Source organism: Cornus florida, unplaced genomic scaffold (genome assembly GCF_030987335.1).
Source record: "Cornus florida cultivar Cherokee Brave unplaced genomic scaffold, ASM3098733v1 CherokeeBrave_3.0.0_Hap2_Chr05, whole genome shotgun sequence".
NCBI lineage: Eukaryota > Viridiplantae > Streptophyta > Magnoliopsida > Cornales > Cornaceae > Cornus > Cornus florida.
The window spans coordinates 85,853,182-85,880,858 of record NW_026775575.1 but is presented as its reverse complement, the minus strand read 5'-3'; the positions used below and the strand labels follow the sequence as shown (position 1 = coordinate 85,880,858).

The window sequence follows — 27,677 nt, the reverse complement described above, 5'->3', positions numbered from 1 at the left end:
ATTAAATAAGAAATAACCTCTAAGTCAATATTGCACTTTGACCCCTCTATGCATAATTAGTTATCGGATAAATATAGCCATCAATCCGACTACTTAATTAATATATTTATTTTGGTACCTTTGATTATTTCTGGCTCGATCACAATAAAACATTTGTTTGACAAAAATAATAATTTAAATAAATAAATATATAATAAATCATTTTGTCTAAAAACACACGAAGGCTTTCGAATTTACTTTGTGATCAACCATAATCAATACAAAATAAATACAAGTAGCAAGGATGCAAATGTTGAAAATATAACCCTCTAACTATTAATTACATAACTACCCAAAGTGTCGGTCTAAGGATCCCGAAGAATCCGCCGAACAAATCAAAGTAATTATTAATTAATAAAAGAGTCTATACTTTTCTCATGCTTAAGAGTCAAATGCCATGACGGTGATAGGGAGTAATTGCATACGACGGCTCTCGCAATATATCTCAACCTAACGCGGATCCAGTTCAAGTCTTAATTAATTATGAGTCCATCCATAATTACCGACTATGAACAATTTATAATTACTATTTATATATCATGCATTGATTGTCATCACATACATATATATAAATATTTCTTGTAATTACATGGACACTATCAATTTCATAGTGAATCGAAACATAATACATTGAATTCACCAATTATATAAATCATAAATATTTCAGATATGTCAGGAATATATGTCACTATAATCCAGATAGGAATTTGCTATGCCAGGGCATATAAATCCCAACACTTCCACCATTAAAAGTCCCCATTAATTTTGGAGCTTTACTATGTTTAAGAGATTTTTACTATATAAACCAAATCATTCGTGCAGAGAAACACACACCTACAATAACCATCTTTCCATTTCCATCCAACATGTATTTCTCCAAGTCATTTCCTCCTCCTGTCTTTTTGATTTCCTTCTTCCTCCTCCTCCACACTGTCCTTTGTGGAAACCCTCTTTACCATTTTTGTTTTAGCCAGGACACCTACACTGCTAATAGTCCCTATAATTCCAACTTGAATGAGCTCCGAAATCTTGTACGCACCAAAGTTCCACCAACCGGATTTGGATTTGGCTGGGTTGGTCAAGGCCAAAACCGCGTCAATGGCCTAGCCCTATGCTGGGGCGATGTCTCCAAATCAAACTGTAAAACCTGTGTCACTGAGGCAACCAAAGTGATCCGTGAGCGTTGTCCACGCAAGAAAGGAGCCATTATTTGGTACGATAATTGCCTCTTCAAGTACTCAAATGTGGTCTTCTTCGGAAAAATAGACAACACAAACAAAGCCTATTTGTATAGCGTACACAAGGTAGCTGATCCCAAGACATTTAATCAGAAAACAAAGAAGTTGTTAAGCTCCTTAGCTAGTAAAGCTTCTGGCAGTCCAGTTTTATACGCTGCGGGAAAGCTAGAGCTCGAAGGATCAAAGAAATTGTATGGGTTGGTTCGATGCACTCAAGACCTCTCTAAAATTGATTGCAAGAAGTGCCTTGACGGTGCAATAAGTGAACTTCCGAGGTGCTGCGATGGAAAACAAGGAGGGAGGGTGCTTGGTGGCAGTTGTAGCTTCAGATATGAGCTTTACCCTTTTGTAAATGTTTAGATAGTTTTAATAGTGTCTTAAGTCCATATTATAAGTGTTAATGTGTGTATTTGTGTTTGTTTCTAAAAATTTGGTATGTGTTTACATGGTATATTACAAGGGGGTGTTTGTTTAATGTATGCAAATAAAGCTTGTTGAGTAACTGGGGTTTTAAATAAATACTAGTGGCGGTGTAATAAGCCGTTGGGGGTGTTAAAATGAGCATCAGTTGAAGTGTCGGTGAGTTGAGCAAAAGCGCTTCCATTTAGCAAATAAATTACTTTTGAGAATTTTTATTTTTATTATAAAGAAGCTAATTTATTGAACAAAATACTACTTGTTAAGCCTAATTTTTCAATTCAACTGATATGCATTTGCGAAGATTATATCCCTTCTTCAAGTACCATTTGAATAAGTTGATCGATGGTATGATCAAGAGTTCCTTTAACTGGACTTTGACTGTCATAAGCGTCTAAACAGGCGAGGTCTAAATATATGACATTCAAAGTATAGACGTTGATGGCATAAAGTTTATTCAGAAAATGGAGTTGCTACCATCTCCTCTCAGAAGTTCATGCCAATTTAGGGCATCTAGGGTGCAAGTTTGGATAGACAATATCTATGTAAAGTAGAAAGCAAAGCAGGTGGTGTACAACTAGAGTAGAGTATTATGTTAGCGGACCTCACTTCCCATTTTTTTATTGCAATATTCACATATAACCAGTCAAACGGAGAATTCTTAAAAGCTTTGGCATTGCTTGGTTTGCAACTCTCAGAATAGTTTTCTATTTTGGGAGTCACACAAAATCAGTTTTCTGAATTTACCTTTGCGTAGATCTGTTTTTGGAAAACTGTTTTTGAAAAACTGAGATACAAGAGTCCAAATTTTTAGAGAACTACATGTCACGGGCCTAGAGATTTGGCGCAGCGGTACGGTCCGTGCACAAAAACAGACTTTACCTAAAACAGAGACTTTACACCCTTCGTATACAGGAAGGTATGCCTCTTAAGGAGTATATTGATAATTTCAATTCTATTATTATGGATTTGAAAAATACTGATATTAAAATTGATGACAAGGATCAAGCCCTTATTTTGTTGTATTTTTTGCCTCCTTCCTATGACTATTTTGTTACCACATTACTCTATGAAAAAGACACTATTAGTATAGAGGATATTAAATCCTTATTGAACTTTCAGGAGTTGAGGAAAAAGGTGTCTGGGAATATTGGAGATGAACAGGCCGAGAGTCTATTTGTAAAAGGCAAAAGTGGGACAAAGGGTTCTGGTAGTAGGGGCAAATCTAGATCTCATAAAAATATGGAATATTACTACTGTCACGAGATAGGGCGCATCATCGAGCACTGTCCCAAACTAAGGCAAAGAATGGGAATGGCAAAAAGAAGGTTCAAGAAGCAGCTTCTGTGGCAACTGCTATAACGAGTGATTCGGAAAGTGACGATTATGTTCTCATGACAACCTTATGTTCAGGTATGTCATTTAATGACAGTTAGATTCTTGATTCTGGTTGTTCCGTTCATATGTGTTCCAGTAGGGATTCTTTCTCTTCCTATAAAGAGGTGAAATGTGGTTCGATTTTGACGGCAGACAGGAAAGATTTCAAAATTTTGGGAATTGGAACAGTCAAGATCAAGACATACAATGGGTTGGTGAGAACATTGTCAGATGTGCGACATGTACCGGATCTGAAGATGAATCTTATTTCAGTAAGTGTGCTAGACTCCAAAAGGTTACAAGGTTGTAACAGAGGGTGGAGCAATGATGATCGTGATGGATTCTCTTATGGTGCTACAGGCCAGGCACCAAGGTGAAAATTTTATATCTTCTCCAGGGGAATACAGTAACAGGTGGAGCTACTACAGGATCTTTTACAGTTCGCAGAAATCTGCATTCAGGTCTTGGCAAAAGAAGAGTTACGATTCTAGTTCTCAAAAGGGTTGTGAGAGGACTACACAACGTGGTGGGAGAATGAAATCCATTTTCAGATGGCAACCGAAATTGTAACAGTCTTTACAGGGAGACAGACCTATGAGGACAGGTGTGATATTGACTTGCAATCATCTTAGTGGCAATGAGATAGTCCATTCGAGTGCCATTAAGATGTGTAGGAGACAAGTAGTTGATCGCAATAGAGATGCGAGGAAAAGTTAAGGACGTTATATTCTCTACAATGGTGAGAAAATGAATTTTCATTACTAGCCAGTGGCTTGTGGGCGATTGGAGAAGGTTGCTGAAAGAGATGTCAAACTTGGAATTTCTGAGGTTGCTTTTAGTAAGCATTTAGTGTTTGACACAAATACTGAAGGTATGCTTGTGGCTGCACAAGGTATGCATGGGTTGAAGAATGAGAGCCCGAGGATTAAGTTTGAGGATGACTCAAACTTAATTAAAATTCTTAATTAATTTGTTTTGTGGAGAAGACAAGTTGTTTGGCAGAGATATAGTGGCTTATTTGAATTTTCGTCAAGCTGGAGATTTGTTGAACATACGACTCAATTTGAGGCTTGCATCATCCATGATGTCATTAAGATTCTTGGCTTCCAAGAATGTGTGCCCAACAAGTCTTTTGAGTGGTCACCAAGTAGCCTCATTTTGGTGTCCCATTTTGGCTATAAATAACATTTGCCCTCCATAGTTTGAAGCATCCAAATCATCAAAGTGAGTTTGTAATATCAGTTAGAAAGTGAGAGATTTTGGGTGTAATTGGGTTTTGGGTGTGAGCCACTTTGCCTTGTATTTCTTTATTTCCATAGTGAAATATTGTTCTGTTTTCTCCCCGTGAACATAGGCATAGTCGAACCACGTAAATTCTTGTCTCGTTTGTGTGTGTGCTATCTTATTTTTCTTATCATTATTTTTCTCTTTATTCTCATAAACTCCTATTCGATCCTTATTTTATAATACTACAAGACGTCGTTCTTGGAGTTTTGGGTTTCAGTTCTCAAAATGAGAAAACACAGAGCATGTATTGTTGTCCACTTAATAAAAAAGACGGAAGTTCATCTCTGGTTTACAACACAGAGCACTGTAGGGAGCAGAGCACAGAGCATTGTAAAGCTCTGGTGCACGAATTTTTTTTTTAGCATAAATAGGGTTTTTTGTATAAAGAATTCCTTTTTCTAGTGCATGTTCAAATAAATGTCTTCTTCAGTTTAGTCTCGATCTTTTGTAAATCTTTTTCTTAACTTGTATCAGTGAAACATGCTGGTTTAATATATATATAAATCAAATACCTAACGGTGTTGCATGTTGACTGCCAATTGTTTGATAGAATGCCTCTGCATGAATATACTCATCTAGGTCCCTATGAAAATGCCATAAACTGAGTTTAATGAATGGGTATTGACAAACTTAAAACTTGATAAGTTCAAGTATATGAGATCAAACTGGGTATTTAGAATTAGGAAAGAGGATTCAAGGGTTAATTATTGTAAATGGACTTAGTGCAAAAGTTTTTTTTTTTTTGGGTGAGCATGCATCCATATGGAATGGGTTTCCAAAGCTATGCTGTATTGCTCAAATTTTGATCAACAAAAATGGCAATTTACCCAATATTTTTTCAATTTCAGGTGCTTGTCCAAACATAAAGACCAACATTATGTGCTAACCCTTTTATTCATGTTTGTGACAAACATGGATTTGGAGATTATAAAAACATGGATTTGAGATCAAATTTTATTGCATTAGCAGTTGACAAACATGAATAAGTAAAAGAGTTATGTGCAATTTTCTTAGTTCAGAAAATAATTTTCCGCAAGTACAACCAAGCAAATTTATGAATTTTTGTTCTTTGAAAACTATGTTGTAGTTTTCCTAGCTAAACAGATTTTTAATAAAAACTATTCTCTATTCTCTAAATTGTTCTTAGAGTTACATTTTAAGCAAGGTCTTTCCTTTTTATTTTCGTGCTTAGAACATCATTAAATTCATTTGATACCCATTTTTTTTTTAGAGATTGATAGAAGTACTAGTACAGTGGTACTATTGGTTGATAGAAAGTACAGTGTACTTCAGTACTGTAGTTGATAGTACAAATACACTACCCCAAGGTTTCATGTCATAAATGAGCAGGGATGTTAGTAATATGATTCAATAAAATTAGAGAATCATGGGATTTATGAAGTGTCGATACTCTGAATTAAGGTTAGTTTATCAAAAATTCTAGTCTTTTTACAATTCATCAATAGCCACAGGAAAGGCTTGCTCAAACTCTAGTTGCAATTTTTGTTTGTGGCATGTGGAGTTCAAATACTTGGAACATGTATATGGCTGCGCAAGAACACATCTAAAGTTAGGCTATGGCCTATAGTATTTTGTGTATGTTTTTCGTGAAATTCCTACAATCCATGAACATAATCTTAATTATTGGACAAATCACGTAAAGTTTGTGGGTTTGATTTATTATCGGTTAATTTTTAGAACAAATAACAGTGTGTCTGTATATATATATATGTATATATATAATTTTTTTTTTTTTTAGCTTGAATGACATGTCCACTGGTTACCCCACCTGCGGTTACTGCGAAGATCATTCGTGGCACTTCTCAAGTTCTAAAATTTTGGACCAAGTTATTGTTATAATGTATCTCCATTTGATCAAAATAGAGTGCAATTCGTAAATTAGCACCATCCATTATATTTGACTCGACCAACCATACCTGGTCAAGTGGTTATGGTGTAGCGATGAGGTTTGCCAGCTTGGTTTCCGACCGTTGATTTCAAATTAGTTGGGGGTATATATATCATATATGTGTGAATACATGTATAATATATAATGGTAGAACAAGTGAACAACCCAAATAATTCATTATTGGTTACATCCAATCCACATGTAACACTTACACATCAGGTTAACGTGCGCCCATTCTCATGATGACAGCTTCAAAGATATTTAATTTGTCATTTAGAAGTTGCAGTGGTGGCTTAGCTAATTGCACGGGTTAGGTCAACCTCTCAAGAAAATGTCCTCTTGTCCTCACATGGATGCCCACTAACAACTTCTTAAAAATATTTTACTTTTTTTTTTTATGTAAAAAGGCACAAGAGATCTAAAAACAAAGACTACATATCTTTATTTACGCGTATAAATGTATCAATTTGAAGAATCTCTGTCCTCTTAGAGTGTTTATCTGTGATATTAATCAATAACAAAAACCAATCTTTGAAAATGGAAGCATCTTTGCTGCAATTAAAACTCGGGTCCCTAGGCTCTGAGAATGTACACAATGTAATATTATGTACTGTACCATTTTAAGTTGAAATTCACAAAAATAAATTTATTATACTCCATTTCTTTAGCATGATGTTTTATATATATTCACCTTAGAAATACCGCGTAAACTAAACCTGTATTTGAACCAAGTCAAGATCACAATCCATAAACTAATCTACATCAATGAGCAACTGGGGAAATATTATACCAGAAAGTGTGAACTTCGGATGGAAAAACAAAGTCAAGATCACAACACCATAAATTAATCTACATCAATGAACAATTGGGAAAATATTAAACCAGAAAGTACGAACTTAAAACGGCAAAACACGGTTAAGGTAGATAAAAAAATTTAAAAAAAAAAAAATGGAGGTTGAATTTCTGACAAACATACCTGTCATTGGCATCTCTTCATGATACTTAAATAAAATGGAGTGAGTAAACCATAAACTTTATCTTTATTCCAAAAGGACTCTTTCTTAGTCCCTTCTTGAATATAAATAGGAATCTTGTTCAATCCAAAAAACCAATGCAATCTCTTCTCTGAAACTTACTTGTGCATCCTAATTTTGGAGCTCTTTCTTCCTCACATTCCCACTTCGTGCCGAAAATGTCAATTCTGAGAACACTAGTGAGCTTGGCTGTTATAGCCATGCTCAACAAAGCCATGGCTGCCAATTACACGGTCGGAGCTCCCAACGGTGGATGGGATACAAGCAGTGACCTGCAAACATGGGCATCCTCTCAATCATTTGCAATCGGAGATAATCTGAGTAAGTTAAAGTCAGAGAAATTATACTTGCTTTAAATTGGTCTTCTTGGTACTAGAATGCCTCTAAGTTACTAGACCCTGAAAAGAATTGTTGATATAAACAGAACTTGTGATATGAATATAACACGTTGAAAAAAGATTGATATATTACCTGCTCTTTACTTGCAGTTTTCGTGTACACCATAAACCATGATGTGGTTGAAGTTACAAAGGCAAACTATGACTCCTGCCAGAGCAGTAGCCCGGTTCAGAGTTACACGGGAGGCAACACAGTCATCCCTCTGGCTTCTGCAGGGAAAAGATACTTCATCTGTGGAACGAGTGGGCATTGTAGCCAAGGAATGAAGGTTGAAATCGACACGCTTGCAGCTTCTGCACCCCCACCGTCTTCTCCAGCAAGCCCTCCACCATCATCAATTCCGCCAACTGCTTCACCGGCCACTCCTCCAGCTGCCTCACCACCAGCACACTCGCCACATTCTGCACCCACATTGCCTCCAGCATCCAAAGTACCTGTTGGCAGTCCTAAATCATCCCTTGATGTTCCTTCCACTGAATCTCCTGCAAGCTCTCCCCCTCTAAGTGATCCTTCACCGCCACCACCTCCCTCATTGGCAAGCAAAGTCAATATCTTCACAGGGTTTACAGCAGGAGTGGGTCTTGTCACGATGATGCTGCTGACCCTTTAAGCATTTGAACAAAATTTCTCCAAGAATTGTTATGTTTCCGACTATCTGTGAGCTGATTTTCCTTCTGATGCTTCTCCATGTTCTCGCTGTTCAGCGCGTTTGAGAAACAGATTCTCGTTAACAGCATTCATTTTATCCAATAATAAAACACACAGTCGAGAAAATCACATCAAAGTCTTCACTACCACCAGTTTCAATCTAGTAATCTACCTTCTCAAGCAATTAGCAGTATAAAATTCTTATGAAGTCCTTTCAAGCATACAACACTAACAATCACATTATACAATCCACAAAGGAAGTTTTTGACGCTATAGGAAACAAAAAAAAAAGAGGTATTTTACACATGGTTTTTCATAAATAAAAATAAAAAAATAAAAACCTCAGAACTGAAGCAATGACCATACCAGACCATAGATTGAGTGATGATCAGACAGGCCAAACTCAGCAACGAGTTTGAGCACAAGTCAATGAAATCGGGATATGTAATGGGACAATTTTCATTTCTGACTGGTGTCTATAAACCTACTTCAGCTTCTCTTGCCAATTCTAAAAGAAAATTGTCTTAGTAGCCAAGTATTCAAACATTATTCATTCAGAGAGGATCAACCCGCAATCATGAACAAACACAACCAATATATTTGCTTATTTTATGTTACATGCAATTAGTGAAAACATTCACACCAGTTTCCAAACATCAACCATCACCCTTAGCAAACTTTTTCTACTCAAGGAAACCATCGTCAACATAGTTGTCAACATAGTTAAAGACTAAAAAGAAAAAAGTGTATCAATTCTTTGGCACAAAGAATGTGAACCAAACATTTAAGTCTGCCAAGTTAAGCAACTGGAGGACGGAGCACATGATCTTGCGACGTGTCAACCATAGCAGGTGACATGAATTGCCTCATTGCAAAACCAGGGTAACCGATGAAAGGCATCAACGTCTTTCCACCAGCTAGGCCTTGAGTAGCAAATGCAGCTGGCACTGCAGAGAGATGAGGGAGGAAACCTGGTTTTGCACTCATGGTTTTGACGTGCTGCTCCAGCTTCTCTTTGTCTGCCTTTAGCTTTTGCTTCTCATCACGGAGCTCATTCTTCTCCACCTGCAATAATGGAGAATTGAACACATCTCACTAATTTTCTTTACACAACATGACAGGTATTCAAGCCCTGAAGAACAAAATCCTGATGCTAACAAAGCATCAATTTCTAAACTGAAGTTTATCCTTTAGATAAAGAAAGATAAGCTTTAAAACGATCACTTCTGAATCTCACCTTCAACTCTTTAATCTTCTCTTGCAAATCCTCACTTGACTTTCTTAACTTCTGGGCTTCACTCCGTAGCTGAGTCACCATTCGAACAGCATCACTCAGAATAGCAACCTTGTCTGCTTTGGGTGGCCTTCCAGGGTCCAGGATAGAACCCAATTCCAGGAACCTTGAAATCATGCCAAAATAGATGTGAGAATTAAAGACACAGAACACTGAATGAGGAAAGAAGAACAATAGCATGCCTCTCATTCAGTTTATCCCTTCGCAATTTCTCCCGACATGCTTTGGAGCCAGATGCACTACGTGATTCAGACTTCAACCTATACAAGCAATTGCATTCATTATTAACCAAATCATTGTGGAAGAGAGGGAGGTATCATTCAAATACATGGAGTACACTCCACTTGTATCTTATGAGTCATTACATAATGGAAATGCTACACTGAAATGTTCACTCTGTGCATCATAAATGGAAGTTAGAGGTTTCATTAGCTTAGATTTCATTGTTGAGGTCTCAAAATTTGACTCGCCATCAATAATTCTGACTTTTGAGAGTCTACTACGCTGATTACGCGGAAGCAAAACCATCCTCAATCACTGTTACTTTTTATAGACAAAAAACAGCCTGAATCACTTGAGTCATCCAAGTTACCTAGGTCACAAAACAAATCTAACAAACTAGAATTAGGAAATCTTATACTTCAGGCATTGAGGGACACAAGTTGTAGACACCAACTCTGGTCCAGTAACACTGTTGCTTGATCGCTACTAGGACAGTACTGCGACTCAGTGGTTACATTTATGGAATCATGTTAACAGGGCCCTCCTTAATTTGGTTTTCATGACCTCAGATTAACCTCAATGCACAAAGGCTAACAAGTATGAAGATGAGGGTTCAAGTTTAAGAGCAGCCAGTTTATGCAAAATGACTAGGTCCATCTTGTCTTTCACAAGCAGGACGAGCTCTGGTAATGGCCTTTAAAAAGTCCACAGATGCCAAAGATTCCTCGTGGCAGACAAACATGCAAACAGCACACACAACAAGGGACACATTGGTAGATACAACAAGTGCAAGTTAAAATAATAATGCCTCATTGGAATTTAATGACAAGACCTATTGTCCAAGCACTAAAATCTTGTTTACCAGCACTAACAGAAGAGAAGATGAGACATCATTACCGTTTCCGTGGCCCAGCTTCCTTAAAGACTTCTGAATCCCCAAATAAGTAGTCAATTTCCTCACTGAAAACAGAAAACTTGGTTGTGAAGATGAAGCCCAAAAAAAGCAGAGAAAATAATATTACTATAACTAGCCTGTGCATGAAACAGGCCACCCCAAGGAACAAATTCTATGATAGCAGAATCTTTTGGGCAACAGAACATTACTATTCTTCGGTACATAACTCTTCTAATAATTTATTAAGGAAATTGCTTTACTTTCATCAATCTTCAAATCAAGAAGAATAGAATTCCTTAACATGAACAAACCTTGCTTGTCTCTCCAATCATTTCCACAAAGATTGCTTCAAAAACAACCGTCCTGCATTGTCAAATATAAAGATATCTATGACCTCTAGCTACAGAATCAGTATACTGAATCTACATTAAACTGTTACCGTACTAAACAGAGATTGGAAAACTACTATTTATAATAATGCTTATAGTTCTAGCCAATGAGGTTGAGGCTTCCTTCCAACTTCTTGGTCAAGTGCATTTAGAAGATGTTCTAAAGTCACATATTTACCTACTATTGAAAGCCGTTTGAGGCACATAGGGGCCATATCTTGGTGCAATGGTAAAAGCTCGGGTTGACAAGCTTGTGGGTGCAGGTTTGAGTTTAATAGCATCCACTATGTGCAAAACACTTAGAATACAGGCCGTACAGAACTATATTATGCTTTAGATATAGGTTAGGCTGGAAATAGTTTACATTGAAAGTCCATAACCAGAACTTTTACTTTACTATATATTAGCCCATTACAGATGTTTCTGGTAGTTTACTTCAAAAAGCATTGTTTGTTTTGAAAATTTACCCATGGGTGGAATGTTGTTTCATATCTACCTATCTAAAAACTATTACTCATGTATTAGAAAGGCAAGCTTAGATGAATTTGAACTCTAGCTCTTGAATTGTTAGGAAAAAGTAATTTTAATGTTCTTTGATCCAATCTAAATTTAACAGAAAATAGTAGTTTTACATCAAACTGTTACCCTACTAAATAGAAATTAGCTTGAATCTCCTGAAATATCTATCTTCTACATTATCAATGTTCTTTGAGGAAAAAAAATCCTCCCCAGAGCATCTACGGTGGTAATTCACGCCACCTCCCTAACATATTCTTGTCAACGCCAAGTCCGCAAATGAAGAAAGAAATTTACTCAACTACACTTTATTTTGCCACATGTACGAATACCAATCAATACGTTATACTTTATATAATATATTATATAGAGTATATTATTATACCATTCAACTTTACCTTTCGAAAGAAATAGTTCTAACTCTGGTAAGATTTCTTTATTATTTTGTTCTTCCGTCTAACTGGTATATCATTTGTTCTTCTTCGGCCCCAAATCTTATCAAAAGCTGAAGGATTATTCGTATCAAAGATAAAGATTCACAAATTCAACTTTTGATCAGAATAAGAATTCCTTTTTTAATTGTTCTTCTTCTAATCTGCATCGTTTCTTCTAATCTGCATCGTTTTTCCTGTAGTTATTTTTCTATTCTACATCTAGTTTTTTTCTTTTTATAGGATTTTGGTTCTTTCTTTTGGGATGTTCAAATTTCAATCAACTGGGTCCATGAAGTGAAAGTCAAATTCATTAAATAACAGATGCGTTTTATACAAAAGTTGTATGTATATATTAGAAGTTTGATAAATATGAATTTAACTCAAATTAATGCCAAGTCAGCTTTTTTACCCCCTCACTGGATTGGACCAATCCACTGAGAGGATAACTGGAGAGGATTTTTTTTTCGATCTTCCAATCTAAGCGGAACTAATCAATCCCAACAGAGATTCAACAACCAATAACAGCCCATAAAGTACAAATTTTGAATCTTAAAAGGAGGTTAATCACTTAACTAAACAGAATACAAAATAAACAGGACTTCAAAAAAAAAAAAAAACGTAGCACTACTAAAGATAGTCCAGGAAATGAAAAGGAAATAAATCCAATGCAAGTAGTTGACTTAGTATAGGTGACTTTGTGAAACATATGATTCAGTATTCCGTTTTGTTTATCATTCCTTAAATTTTCTCGGCAGCCAAACGGAGTATTAAGGGAAGAAAACAGGAACTAAACCGACGCACCTTACGTTAAAGGAACCGTTGACGTGAAGAGGTTGACAGGGCCAGCTGAAGGCGGTGCCGGCCGGCGGCGGAGGCTCGGTGAAGCATCCGCCGGGAACGGCGGAGATGCCTTCGATTAAGCCAAAGTCCAATAGCCAATTAGAGTCCACCGCAGAATCAGTTTCCATTTAATTCCCAGCAATCTACGATTTGCTGATAGAAATGTAGAGTTGTCCGTTTGGTGAAAAGGAAATAAAGAGAAGAAATTTTGCTTGGATGGGAAAGAGTGAAAGTGATGGCAACATTGAATTGAGTGTAGCGCATAGTGCACAACGTCACCAAAGTAAACGCCTCATGTAAATGGGCTCCAATCCCCGTTTGGGCGATGTAGAGAACTTCAATAATGCTATTTAATGTGTTATTTAATATCTATGATGACTATACTTCAACGGATTATTCTGAATCTAGTCTTTGGACATACTCAGTTAGTTTTTTTGTTGTTTAATTTGAATTTGGATTATTATTTTTAAATTTCACCACAATTTAGATTGACTCTCTAGTCAATCGGAGTTTACCCTAGTGCATCAAACTTACTCGGAATTCAATCAAAATTTAATTGAACTCATAAAAATAACTCCATCGAATTTGGAATTGATTTGATCTATTAGATAATTTGAATCGAGAATTATTGTCACCTGATTCCTCTCCGTTTTGTTCATTTTTTTTTTTTTTATTACATCAAAAACACAGTATTATTACTTTATGATGTAATACAAATGCTTTACATTCTTGAAGTAGAGTTGTTATATATGGTTGTATTTGGATGTAATTTTATTGCATTCTTGAATTAAATATATTACATAATTGTTGTATCAATATAACGTATGAATGTTACATCCCTTATGTAACATGCCACATTCTTAATTTTAACATCCACATAATAGTCAAATGACAATATAATTTTTTTTTATTTTAGAAACAATATTTAGGTACAAATAAATTTAAAAACAATAAAATAATACAGACACATGTATGGAAGACCAATCTAAAAAGAAAAAAAGATATGATTACGTCAAAAATAATAATATAATATATATTATTATATATATAATATATTTTTTATCATGTTATCCATATAATCATAAAAAAATCAATAATTTATAGCTTAGAGTTACAATTTTTTTTCCCCTTAAATTTTATATTATTTTTCTAATTAACCCGTAATATATTTTAGACTGAATTGAATTATATTTTTCTAAACAAAAAAAATTATAAAATTGCCCCACCGTATTCAAAAAGTGTCCAACACGTATCATTGTCGTATGCGACCAAAGAAAAAATGTTCAATACAAAATACTTTTAGCAATATTCAACATGTGTCCCGTATATATGTATTCAACAAGTGTCTAAGTATCCGATACTGCTACAACACCTTAAAGAGAAATATGTGTGTCTCCCAAGTTCCCACGATGACCCATGACATAATATCTACTAAGCGTGAATAAAAAATATTGTTGTTCATCTCTATAAGAACATAAACCTCTGCTTGCTCACGATGACTTATCTTAGAGAGAGTGAACAAATAGAGGGTACTAACATGGTATCATGGTTTGTAGTCGCCATATCGATCACGGTATTGATCGCAATGTAACGGATCGGGCAAATATCGGTGAAATTGACTAAATCGACCGGTTCATGAAGGTGTGTAATGATATCGAATCCTTAAAATGGATTACGAATCAGTCGATACGAAAACCATGCATAGTATAATGAAAGGTATTAGTAAGAAAAAGTAGACCGGAACCTTTTGAAAAAGTTCGAAGGATTAATTACACCGGCCTCCTCTAAGATTGGGACAAATTACACGCGAATAGATCGTGCAACGTTTTTCACTTTGACTTATGGAAAAATTTGGCCTATGTGCTCAACAACACCCTAAGTATTTTTTTTTTCCAACAAAATTGTTGATAATAATTTATAAAATAACAAGTTTACACTTCTCTTGTATAAAATTCAATAGGAGTATAACATATTACAATAATATAAAGACATTATTACCTTTTTACTGTCAAAGCCACTTTTTGCCCAGCGAGGACCAAGTTTTAGAAATTGTCAAAATAATAAAGTTTAAATATTTACTGACGTGTAATTTGTCCGACCGAATCTTATAAAAGTCCATGTAAATATATATATACCCAAAATGCATCTTAGAAGCAAGTTGGGAAAAACAATTGGAACTTCAAAAAAAAAAAAAAAAAAAATCTGAAAATGTCATCCAAAAGCATCCAAGTCCTTTTATTTTAAATTGATGAACATTAGTATTCTTTCTATAATTGTAGGGATATTGGACGGATGGTTTGCACTTATTTGGGTAATATTTCACTATTTTAGGTATGGCAGACCTTTTCAATTCAACACTTACTGCAGGATTTAGTATCAAACTAGCGTTCAAGCAACGAGAACCTATTACACCACTAAAGTTTAGATGAAGTTGAAGTATTTTTTTTTTAGGGCAAATTGCATTAAATTTCCTCTATTTTAAATTTATGGTGACCTAAAATTCCTTTAATTATCCAACAGGTTAGAAAGTGATGTTATTATAATGCAAATGTCTCTTAATACAAATTTAAGAAAATAGTTTCTCTTAATATATAAATTAATACAAATAACTCATTTGGTATAGTGATGTTAAAATTTGTAAGAATTTTTTTTTTAATGGTGTATCTATAAGAAAATGAAAATGCCTTGGATTTAAAAAAAAAAATTAAAAAAAAAAAATTAAAATGAAAATCATTTTAAGACAACCTAAATTTCCTTAAATTTACATTAAGTGGTATTTTCGTATTTTGTATTTTAACTTCACTTTAATGGGGTGTATTTTTAAAAAAAATTCTTGAAATCTCTATTTTTAAAAAAATTAAAAGGCAAAAAATTTAAATATAAAAATATATTTTGATAAGTATACAAAACCTATTATTTCATACATCAAAATAAGCTTTTAATTAGAGTTTTATATTCTTTAAATATTCTTATATGTTTGTTTTGTGTTTTATAGGTGTTAATGCATGAATGAGAAAAAAAGAAACAAAAATGGAAAATAAGTGAATAATTGACTGCAAAAGGAAGATTATATTTATTTATAACCAAAAAAATATGTACATATGGAGCATTGTAGGAAAGGTGGTGTGCTGTGTAAATTATCATTCAAGAGGTTTCAAGTTCAAATCCAAGGTGTAACAAAATGGTCCATATCATCATTAAAGAAGAAGAAAAAGAAAAATGAGGAGATAGAAAGAAGAAAAGAAAAACAAAAGTCAACAAGAGAAATGAAATGATATGCACGTGAAGAAGAGAAATGAGGAGAGAGAAAGAAGAAAAGAAAATTCAACAAAGGTAGGAAGAAAAGGTGAAGTCAATACAGAAGTGGTCGGTGGTCAGAGTAAGGTGTAGCGAGGTGGCGTGAAGGAAGAAAAAAGTCAGAGAAGTTAATATTGATCAGAAGGCAACAATTGTGGATACATAATTTTGGCTATAAATAGCAGACTCTGGAGCATTCAAAAGGTGTAGAGAGGGAGAGAGATAGAATGATATAATAGATTCTTAAAGTTTTCCTTGTTGTTTCTAGTTGTAATTTTCTTCTCAATTTATTGTTATTTTATTACTCTATCAGTTTCTTGCTCTCAATTTATATACTTGAACTTTCTCATTCTAATATTGCTTTAAATATTTGTTGTCCAATATTCATTTCTAGTTAGTGACAAACTCCAAAATCAATGTTTTAAAAATCTCTTATCCGAAAACAAAAATTCACTTGAATGTGTGCTTCGACCCTACTTGCCATTAGACATTTTTAATTAAATGGTTGTAAGTACTTTATCTTGATATGGAGTATATTTGACAACGACAAGTCCATAAATACACGCCTATCAAATGGCGTTGTTGCTGCTTCAAAGTTGAGTTTTTAATTTTGGACCCATCTTTCTTCAATTATGTATCTATTTTCTATTTGGTATTTTTGGGTCAGTTTATTTTATTTTATGTATTTCGTTTTGATCCTACACTGGAAGAGTAAGCCTTGCTCACTGTTTGCTAAGGTTCTTTTGTTACTCTATTTTTCAATTAAAAAAAAAAAAAAAAAACTTTTTGCTCACTGTTTTGTGCTGGTGTCTTATATATATATATATATATATATAAGCATAACTTTTGTTATACAGTATCAAAAAAAAAAAAACCCATTTACAGTCAAGCCAACCGCAAGCCCACTGCCCTTGCTCGCCGGATCCATCACCACCGCTTTGTCACAAGTCAGCCGAGCCTCCCACAACCACGGATCCTCCATCACCGAACCAGCCATTAGCCAAGCCCGGAGCTCACTGCCGACCTCGTCGTCGCCATCGTCTCCACCAGTAATTCATCAGACCGGAGAACCATGTTGTTCGTCAGCCATCGCTCTATTACTGCCGAACTCATCACCGATTGGCTCAATCTGGGCCTCCGCAACCCAACCCGTTCCCATCTCTCCACCACCAGCCATCCCATAGCCGTCACCGCCGCTGCACAAAACACCGTCCATCACAGTCGCCACCTTCGGAGCACTGCCGCCATTCGAAGCCGAAACAGCCGAGCTCCACCTTACTCGCAAGCTCCAGCCGAGCACACCTTTGTCCACCATCCGAGCCATCCAAGCCGAGCTCACCGCCACAGTTCCTTATCACTGCCATCAAGCCTTCGGCATCTTTCCACCATCCGAGCCATCCACAACCGCCATCATCCCTCTGGCCGGTGCACTGCCGACTGTTCCTCGCCGCCCCGTGGCTGCAGCACTTGCCTCTTCTGGGTTTGCTAGACTTCAGAGACATATATGGTATATATGTATAATATATCTTATATATATTATATATCAAGGCCCAAATCCCTCTGTTTGGCTACAAGTGTAGCACTGTCCTAATTCAGGCCTAAACAAGAATCTAAACCAGTTCCACAAAGTAGTTATGTGGTAAACCAGTTCTAAAAAAAAATTGTTGATTCAAATTGGGGACTCATTTTGGGACATTCAAAGCTTAGATATTCTTATTGGAGCGTGCGTAGGTGGAAAAAAGGGCAAACGATAGCTTTATCTTCCAAATAAGTACCTCAAATTTTTATACCGCGAATCTCCCGTTAGCGGTTTTATTTTATTTTTTTAGACTAGGAAAACTTAGTTTTTTTTTAAGTGATTAACTTTTGCATGTGAATTTTAGGATAGAATAACTTTGACGTAACCTTAGGTTCACACTTTCTTCTATTTTATTTTATTTTTGTATTTCTTTATCTTAAAAAAAATCTCACACACTCACTCCCTTTTTATTTTTAATTTATTAATTGTCTTATTTGTGCATATTTTAATTAGCATTTGTATAAGACACTTAAGGGGAAAACCCAAACAAGATACGGTTGGGAATTCATCTCCCGTTTTTCGTGGCTCACAAATCATTAAATTCTTGCATTAGTCAAACCAGAGCCAAATTTAATTTAATTCAAAATCAAGTAGACGTTGGCCATAGGGTTTTTCACATAGCTCATAGGATCCTCTTGGACAGAATTAATTTTTGGTCACTCCAGTGAGTACCTTCCAACTCGACAATGTCTAAGGGTGTGGGCATACCGTCATTAAGCAGGCCTCGTCCTCCCCACACTTCCTGGAAACTTCCCTGGTTGTCTTGTTAGCAGGCCTTAATTGGTAAGCCTCTAATTATTCTAGAAGAGAGTAGGAGCTTTTTCATAGGTGTTTTAATTACTTTAGAAAAAAATCATCATCCTTTAATTTAAGCACAAGATTAAAAAGCCAAAAATATTTGTGTGTTTTGTGTGTGCACTCCAGTGTCTAGCCCATTTTTAGGATCTAATTCTCAAGTGCTTTCCCTAATAAAAAAAAAATCGTGTGCTATTTGGTGTCCGTTTTGTATGCCCAACTGGTTAAGAGTTAACAAACGATTAATCCGGTGTTCCAGTGATCCTTCAATCTTTGCTTTAGAGAAAGCATCCTCACTTTCTTACAAATCCAATTATTCTCCAATGGATCCACCACTTACACCACCAGTTCCACCACTTGTTCCACCAGCACAACCGGTTGTCCCACCTGCTCCTAGAACTTTGAATAACTATTTTGCCCCTATCACAGCCAATCCACCCAATTATATTGTTCTTCCTCCAGTCGGGCCTCAATTTGATATTAGAGCTCATATCATCAATATGTTGCCTAAATTCCATGGATTTAAAAGTGAACAACCTTATGTCCATTTGGGGAAGTTCTTAACCATTTGCAGTACTTTCAAAAATCAGCATTTAGATGACGAGGGTGTCAAATTGCGTCTGTTTCCCCTGTCCTTAGATGATAAAGCTTCCTTATGGTTTAACTCTCTTCCTCCAAACTCCATTAGAACATGGGATGAACTTGTTAAAAAATTCATGAACAAGTTTTATCCAATGCAAAAGACAGAGTTAATGAAAGATACCATAAGCACTTTCAAAGGGAAAAATGAAGAACAATTCCATCAAACTTGGGAGCGTTTTCATGATTTGCTTCTCAAATGCCCACATCATGGCTTTGAGAAAGCACAATTGGTTTATTCTTTCTATAAAGGGCTTTCTATTACTAACCGAACCATGATTAAGTCAATGCACCAAGGAAAGTTCAAATCCCAAACTCCCGAAGAAGCTTATGCTTTCTAAGAAGAACTTACTGAGAATGCCCAAAGTTGGAACTGGAACCCTTGTGATAACGAATTCTCTAAGAATGATCCCTCCAAAAGAACTTCAATCCTTTTGAGATCAAACCCGAACCTAAATTCAAATTAGTGATGCAAAGTCTAGCGAAAGGAGTCAAAGATTTGACTAAAAATTTTGATGCCTTTGCTCTCATGTCAACACCTGCAAAATGCAATGTCTTTTCAAGTTCATCTCATCCCACTAAGGCTTGTCCGATTTATTGTACATCTGAACCTTTAGATGCACAAGTTTGTGCCTATAGTACCTATAAGAAACCGACGGCAAATTCCTTTAGTCGGACTTATCATCCCGGTACAAGAAACCAACCGAATTTTTCGTGGCGACAAAATTTGCCTCCATAAAACTTAGGTGGTCCTCCCGGTTTCCAAGGTAATCCCAATAGGCCAGCACAACCTCAAGGTCCTCTTGTCCCTCCAAGATATTTTCCTCTGAACAATCAGTTCAATCAAAATAGAGAATTTGCAATTGATCCAATGGGCAATTATGTTGCTCCTATCCCACAACACCACCGTGCTACCAATTATGAAGACACTCTGAAAATGTTTGCCCTTAATCTTGATCAATCTAACAAGCAATCAGATCAAAGAATTCAAAAGTTAGAGAATCACTTTGACTTCTTAACTCAGAGTCAACTTTAATTTCAACAATCTATCCAAAGTCAGTTGACTCAACTCACTTTTGCACTGTCTGAAAGATAAAAGGGTACCTTGCCTAGCCAACCTGAAATTAATCCAAGAGGCAAAGAAGTGAATCACATTGGAACTTCTCCTCCCACTGACCAATCAAATAATCAAGTGAACTCCATCGTAACCCTTCGGTCAGGGAAGAAAGTCAATAATCAAGTTGAGCTACCCACCCAAGCTATAAGTACACCATCCAAGTCTAGTGCATCAGACCCACCCAACACCAAAAAGGACCAAGGTTCCCAATCTGATCTAATCCATCTTCAGTCTTATGTTCCCCCTGCACTACTTCCTTCTCAGCTAGTCAACAATAAGAAGGAGTCACAATACAGTGAGATCTTATATATTTTTTAAAATCTTCAAATCAATATTCCATTTCTCACTGCTATTAAACAAGTTCCTACTTATGCAAAGTTCATCAAAGATTTAGTCAAAAGAAAAACCAACATCCCAAAAGAAGCTTTCATAACCCAAAATTGTTCTTCTTTGCTACAAAATAAAGCCGTGGTTAAGCATACAGACCCAGGGAGTCCAACTGTCATTTGTAGGATTGGAGAAACTTTCGCTGACCATGCTTTGTTAGATCTCGGTACTAGTGTAAATTTGTTACCATATTCAGTTTATTTGGAGCTAGGCCTGAATAATTTGAAGAAAACTGATGTTAGGATCCAATTAGCTGATCGTTCTGTCAAAATTCCAAGGGGTATAATTGAAGATGTGATAGTGAAAATAGCTGATTTCTATTACCCAGTTGATTTCATTATTTTAGATACTCAACCTACCCAAGGTACCCAAATTCCTATCATCTTAGGTCGACTATTCTTAGCTACCGCTAATGCTGTTATCAATTGTCGAAATAGTAGTATGACTTTAACCTTTGGGAACATGAAATTGGAAGTCAATGTGTTTAATTTGATGAAGCAACCCCCTGACTCAGGTTCCATTGAAGAAATTTGTCCCATTGAGTCATTAGCCGCTCACACCTTTGAGAACTCTTACCCTGAGGATCCACTCCAACAGTGTCTAGCACATTTTTGTGATGAGTTTGATGCGGATAGTTATATTGATGAGGTCAATGCTTTACTCGATTCCATTCCAATCTTTGAACCACCAAAGATTAGGTTTGAACCATTATCTGTTCCAGTTACCACTGCTCTCGAAACTAAGAAGAAACCACCCAAGGTTGAACTAAAGCCTCTACATGAGACTTTAAAATACTCTCACTTAGGTGAGTACAACACTTTTCCCGTGGTAATTGCTTCAGACTTGATTACCAATTAGGAAACCTAACATCTTAAGGTTCTTAGGGAGAATCGTGCAACCATAGGGTGGCCCATTGATGATATTTGCGGCATTAGTGTAATACCCCTAATTTTAAAATAATAGTCTCGGTATATTTTTAATTCTTTTATTTGCATTTTTAATTTATTTAATTGATTAATTGATAATTTGATTATATGCTTAATTTAATTAAGTGGTTAAATGTAATTTGGTGGCTTATTTGAATTTGCATGCTTTAATTGAATTATTTGTATCTGCTTAAGTGTATTTTATATAGCTTAATTGTTAGGAACTAAATCATTTAAATGTTTATTTTATTTTATTTTAAATTTTTATTTTAAGTATGGACTTGGACAGTAGTAATAGACCAACCGTTTGGGTCTCATGGACTACTTGGATATGAGATTTAAATTGGTACAGTTACTACCCATGGATAATGGTACATATATATATGGGTATATATGTATATAAGTTTATGTTAATTATTAATTATAATTAATAGTTACATTAATAGTGATATTCAGTATATACTATATATTATATAATTATAATGGTTTATATATATATATATATATGATATTACGTTTGATTAGGGTGCCGATATATATAATATGTATTTATTTGATATTTCTTTTCATTTTCCTTAGGTAATTAGAATTAGGTTAAATTAAAGATTGCCTATAAATATATCATTATATGTCTGCCAAGGGTTAAAAACCCTATTCACGTATACAGAAAGGTTTGAGAGAAAAACTGAGAGAACAAGTTAGGGTTTGGCCATAGATTGAAGGTCGAATCAAAAAAGTCTGCTTGTGGGTTGAACCAGGAGCCGCAGAGGTGTTTAACAGCTATTAAGGAGTCACCGGTTGTAATACCCCTAATTTTAAAATGATAGTCTCGGTATTTTATTAATTATTTTAATTGTGTTTTTAATTCTTTATTTGAATTTTTTTTTTTTTTGTCTATTTGTTTAATTGTTTATATGAATTAATTAATTATGTGTTTAATTGAAATACTTGTTTAGTTGATTATGTGTTTATTTGAAATACTTATTTAGTTGAATTATGTGTTAGATGCTTATTTGTTTACTTAAACGTTAGGTGTTTTCTTGTAATTAAGGGTTAGGAATTAAATGTTTTAAATGGTTATTTTATTTTATTTCATTTCATTTTAATGGTTATGGATAGTAGTTATGGGTCAACCAATTAGATTCCATGGACTATTTAGATAAGGGGTTTAATGGGCCATGGATAGTGTATGTGTATATATATATATAAATATACATATATATATATATATAAGAAAAGTCTTAGTGATAATCTGATGTATTTATTTTATTTATATAAAAAGAGTATATATAGATTATACGTAATATATATTTTAGTTGTCTTTTTAGTATTTTATTTTTATTATTTTCTTTATTAATTTGAGGTGGATTGGGAAAAGGAGTAGTGTTATTTATTTAGCCTATAAATATATAACTATAGGGTTGGAAAAAGGGGACTAGAATTATATCACGTATTTTTTTAGAGAGAGAGAGAAAAAGAAGGAGGAAGAAGGAAGAGGAAAAAGAAGAAGGAGACTAGGGTTTTTATCAAATCCCTAAAGGCAAGTTCTTGTTCTACACTTCTCCTTTAATATGTGAAATATACATCTCTAGTATAATCTTAAGGTTATGTAAAAAACAATTAAAATTGGAATTTATAATTTAATTAGTTTAGAACATAGGTTTTATAAATTATATTTTATGGTTGTTCTTGCTATGTGAATTAATAAATTCAGAGATTTGATTTAATTACTTTATGAATTGTTACATGTTTTAAATGATGTATTTTCATATCTAAGTATTGATTGAACCTAGAAACATGCCTTAGAATCCTTAAACAATAAAAAATAAGTTCACAGTAGAATTCTGGGTTGATTCGCATAACAGTGCTCGAACTGCTGTTACAGTGCTCGAGCCTTGGGGGTAAAGTTTAAGCCTTGGATGAAAAGCTCGAGCCTGAAAGGAAAAGCTCGAGCAATTGGATGAAAAGTTCGAGCTTGAAAGGAAAAGCTCGAGTAATTGGATGAAAAGCTCGAGCTTGAAAGAAAAAGCTCGAGCAATTAGGTGAAAAGCTTGAGCCTGAAACAGGATGCTCGAGCCTGAAACAGGATGCTCGAGCAATTGGGATAAAAGCTCGAGCCCTACTTGGGGAAGTTTCGTAAACAGCATTGAATAAATTTTTAATTGATTTGGAGGGGTCATAAACATCAAATAAGAACTAAATATGAGTTTAAATAAATTCTAAACAAACTTAAGTATAACAATACATGCTATTTGATTTCTTTGAGGAATGAATGGATTTAATCTTTAGTTTGTTCTAACAATTAAGATTAAAGGTGTAGCATAAATTGTATATGGAGAATGCTTACTTGATTGTATAATAAAATATCAGCATGTTTAAGATTCAGTGTGTGTAGGATATGTGATATAGGAAGCTTAAATAAATTATAAGTCATTCATATTTTGTGATAACATGATATTATATTATTATGTTTATTCTGGATTATATGATGTACTTCTTTAATTATTACATCAACTATTGGATTGTGTGGATGTAGTGTACCAGTATGAGATTGTGGCAATCTAGGGATGGATTAACTTATCGGTTAAGTCCTACCTATTTTATAAGGGAATGGATTAACTAAAATGTTAAGTCCTACTTATATTCGTGTCAGGTCAACTAAACAAGTTGGATGATACATATTAGATTACTTTAGATTAGATATATATATATATAGACATATGCCATGATATGAGCTTGAGTCTCAAGATCAGTGGATAGGGTACGTATATTGCCAGGGATGTGTAGCTAGATATAGTGTGGTTGTGTTCCCTGATAGGTCTAGGTACTCATACCCATTATATATGCGTTTTGCATGTTGCCTACTATTCAGGTTGAAGCAACCCTATAGTCTAATGAGGTTCCTTTAGTGTGTATATGTATTATGGACTGTATAGTTATTGTATGGGTTAGCTATAGATATATAGTTTCTCAGGTCTCTGTTTGGGTTGTCGTAGAAAGAACTTGTTCGTGGGCCTGACCCACTATTATTATTTTTCAGATGTTCATCAGTTTCTAACATAGAGCTTATTCGTGCTGAGTAGAGACAGTCCACGTCACTCTTCCGGTTCTACGTAGGATTCTCTTTATGTTTCAGTTTCGAATTATGTTTAAATTCAGTTGTTTCAGTTGGGTTTATCATTAGGGGTCCACTAGATGGATTCCCGAGTTGTAATGATATTAAAGGTTTTGGATTTTTCATTTGGAGGATTAATTATTTATTAAGCTAAGGATTTATTATTCAGTTTCTTTTCTGCTATTTATTTATTCTTAGTTTTTCTTTTGTAATCTAATGCTTGTTTATATACTTAATTGTTTGGTATCCTTCGAATTTGTACTCGGACTTGATCACCCGTGACTCTAGAATCGAAGGGTATCACACCGGTTTAATTAGAGAAAATGGTTTAAGGTTTCAAACTAAAACCTAAGACAAGTTTTCTTCTAACTCTCTCCCTTAAGCTTCGTGTTCTTTACATGCTTAAAATAATTCCAGGAGTAATTAGATTTTAAATTGATCTTTTATGCATGTTGAATCAGATTAAAACAATGTGTATGTTAATGAAATTATATTTGCTTGATCTTAAATTTTTCTTACATGAATACTTATTTTAATTGGTGTTAATAATGCATAATGGATTTGGATAATTTTTTGGGATAATCTGGGACTTGGTTAGGACCATTAAGGACCTTAACAAAGAAGAACGGAAGGATTGGAAGTCGCCGAAGAGGAAGAAGATGATGCATAGCAGGGAGAGAACCGGCTCCCTCTTGGAGGGAGACGGCTCCCATTGAGGAGAGGCGGCTCCCCTTAGGAAGGAACCAGCTCTGGGTTGAAGGGAGGCGGCTCCCTTACAAAGGGAGCCGGCTCCATGATGGAAGGAAGCGGCTCCCTTCCTGAATCTTTTTTTTTTTTTTTTTTATGAGTTTTTGGCCACTGTGTTTGGGATTTCAGATTTCAGATTTAATCAGGAATTTCTATGGGGGATTTAAATAATTTCTAAGGACAAGTTAAAATCTCAGAGTGCATAATAAACTCTATAATGCTAGAAATTTGAACTATATAAAGTTTTAAACAAATTTGCATGTTGTTATTGGATATGGATGATTTAAATTACTTACTTTTACTCTAGCAATTTTCTATGTATGATTATACAATTTTTAATCATGTCTCAGCAGTATAATATGATCATATTATTTTACAGATTTTATTATGCTTACTCTGGATTAATTGATGTTTAATTTATTATATATTTCATCAATTATTGGACTGTATGGATGTGATGCACCAGTATGGGAGGGTAACATCTTAGGGATGGATTAGCTAATAAAAAGTTAAGTCCTACCTACTTGGATATATAAAGGAATGGATTAATCATTGAGTTAAGCCATACTTATCTACATCAGGCCACTGTATCAGATGGATGACATTTGTGTATTAGGCTTATACGGATTTTATATATATATAATTATAGCGCCATGATATGAGCTTGAGTCTCAGGATCATGGTTAGGGTGCGTATGTTGCCTATAATGGATAACTGGATATACATCTGGGTGCCCTGGTAGGTCTAGGTACACATGCCTACTTTATGTGCGATTTGCATATTACCTTCTATTCAGGTTAATACAGACCTATAGTCTAGTGAGCGTCCTTAGTGTGTATTTATATATTTATGGACTATTTAGCTATTGTTGAGTTGTCTAGGATGTATATGTGTAGCGGGTCTCTATTTGGATTATAGTAGAATAGAACTTGTTCGTGGGCCTGACCCACTATTATTTTTTAGGTGTTCGACAATTCCAGTCTTAGAGCTTGTTCGTGCCGAGTAGAGACAGTCACTTACTCTTCCGACTACGTAGGACTATTCTTTCTATTTTAGTGTTTGGATTTTCTTTCAGTTTAGTTATTTTATTTCCAGTTGGGTTATTATTAGGAGTTCACTAGATGGATTCCCGAGTTGTAATAATATTTGGAGGTTTTGGAAATATTAGATTATTTAATTTTAAAGATTATATTTGATTTCTTTCAACTTGTTTATCTTTATTTCTTTTATACTCAATGTTTATTTATATACTTATTTGTTTGGTATCCCTCGGATCTGTACTCGGACTTAATCACACGTGGCTCTAGAATTGAGGGGTACCACAATTAGTCCTTTAGTGGTTCAACATTGTATTCATTTAGATAATGATGCAAAAACCTATAGGCAACCCCAAATGAGACTTAACCCTAATTTAAAGGAAGTTATTCGTGCTGAAGTTATCAAACTTCTTGATGCCGGTATCATCTATCCCATTTCTAATAGTCAGTAGGTAAGCCTCATTCATGTTGTCCCTAAAAAATCAGACATCACCATCGTATCCAATAGCCATAATGAATTGGTTCCTACTCGTGTCCAAACTGGATGGCGAGTTTGCATTGATTATCGAAAGCTCCATACTGACACTCGAAAGGATCATTTCCCTCTGCCTTTCATTGATCAAATGTTAGAAAGATTAGCTGCTCAATCCTTCTATTGCTTCTTAGATGGTTACTCTGGGTATAATCAAATCCCTATTTACGTTGATGACCAAGATAAGACCACTTTCACCTGTCCATTTGGCACATTTGCTTATCGTCGCATGCCTTTTGGTTTATACAATACACTTGCTACATTTCAGCGATGTATGATGAGTATTTTCAGTGACATAGTTGAAAACTTTCTTGAAATCTTCATGGATGACTTCTATCTTTGGTTCATCATTTGAGCAATGCCTTTACCATCTAACTCTTGTTCTTCAGCATTATCGTGACACTAACTTGGTTTTTAACTAGGAAAAGTGTCATTTCATGGTTAAAAAGGAATTGTCCTCGGTCATAATATCTCTGCTGCAAGAATTAAGGTAGATGAATCTAAAGTTGACCTTAGCTCGAGTTTACCCATTCCTAAAACTGTTCGGGATATTAGAGCTTTCTTAGGT

At 35.0% G+C, this 27,677-nt stretch overlaps 3 protein-coding genes and 1 pseudogene across 4 annotated transcripts; 2 read left to right on the top strand and 2 right to left on the bottom strand.

Annotated features, from left to right (window-relative positions):
- Positions 1 to 905: 905 nt before the first annotated feature.
- Positions 906 to 3,641, top strand: LOC132309609 (cysteine-rich repeat secretory protein 38-like). The gene is made up of 4 exons (XM_059807900.1): positions 906 to 1,625; positions 2,817 to 3,043; positions 3,169 to 3,343; positions 3,432 to 3,641. Exons 1-4 carry the CDS (start codon positions 906 to 908, stop codon positions 3,639 to 3,641), a joined length of 1,332 nt encoding a protein of 443 aa, XP_059663883.1.
- A 2,055-nt stretch (positions 3,642 to 5,696) lies between these two features.
- On the top strand, positions 5,697 to 8,484 carry LOC132307334 (uclacyanin 1-like). Of its 2 annotated transcripts, none has more exons than XM_059805058.1 (3): positions 5,697 to 5,780; positions 7,354 to 7,622; positions 7,790 to 8,484. In XM_059805058.1, the coding sequence occupies exons 2-3, from the start codon at positions 7,460 to 7,462 to the stop codon at positions 8,308 to 8,310; spliced, it is 684 nt and encodes a 227-aa protein (XP_059661041.1). In that variant the 5' UTR covers positions 5,697 to 5,780; positions 7,354 to 7,459; the 3' UTR covers positions 8,311 to 8,484. The 2 variants fall into 2 exon arrangements, with proteins under 2 accessions (XP_059661041.1, XP_059661040.1); XM_059805057.1 differs by having other exon boundaries at positions 5,698 to 5,780; positions 6,118 to 7,622.
- Positions 8,485 to 8,926: 442 nt separating this feature from the next.
- Positions 8,927 to 13,198, bottom strand: LOC132307333 (transcription factor ILR3-like). Its single transcript, XM_059805056.1, has 5 exons — positions 12,900 to 13,198; positions 10,762 to 10,824; positions 9,825 to 9,902; positions 9,586 to 9,748; positions 8,927 to 9,413 (listed from the first exon to the last, which is right to left on the bottom strand). Exons 1-5 carry the CDS (start codon positions 13,064 to 13,066, stop codon positions 9,147 to 9,149), a joined length of 738 nt encoding a protein of 245 aa, XP_059661039.1. The 5' UTR covers positions 13,067 to 13,198; the 3' UTR covers positions 8,927 to 9,146.
- A 6,170-nt stretch (positions 13,199 to 19,368) lies between these two features.
- LOC132310831 (small nucleolar RNA R71) lies at positions 19,369 to 19,465 on the bottom strand (annotated as a pseudogene).
- Between the last annotated feature and the right edge of the window lie 8,212 nt (positions 19,466 to 27,677).

Coding starts and splice junctions, on each gene's coding strand:
- LOC132309609 (XM_059807900.1), top strand. CDS start 906: ATGTATTTCTCCAAGTCATTTCCTCCTCCTGTCTTTTTGATTTCCTTC. Junction 3,044..3,168: donor TTCAAGAAGCAGCTTCTGTG/GCAACTGCTATA, acceptor TATGTGTTCCAG/TAGGGATTCTTTCTCTTCCT. Junction 3,344..3,431: donor TGAAGATGAATCTTATTTCA/GTAAGTGTGCTA, acceptor ATGGTGCTACAG/GCCAGGCACCAAGGTGAAAA.
- LOC132307333 (XM_059805056.1), bottom strand. CDS start 13,066: ATGGAAACTGATTCTGCGGTGGACTCTAATTGGCTATTGGACTTTGGC. Junction 10,825..12,899: donor AACGGTTCCTTTAACGTAAG/GTGCGTCGGTTT, acceptor TTCTGTTTTCAG/TGAGGAAATTGACTACTTAT. Junction 9,903..10,761: donor GAAGCTGGGCCACGGAAACG/GTAATGATGTCT, acceptor TTGCTTGTATAG/GTTGAAGTCTGAATCACGTA.
- LOC132307334 (XM_059805058.1), top strand. CDS start 7,460: ATGTCAATTCTGAGAACACTAGTGAGCTTGGCTGTTATAGCCATGCTC. Junction 7,623..7,789: donor TGCAATCGGAGATAATCTGA/GTAAGTTAAAGT, acceptor CTTTACTTGCAG/TTTTCGTGTACACCATAAAC.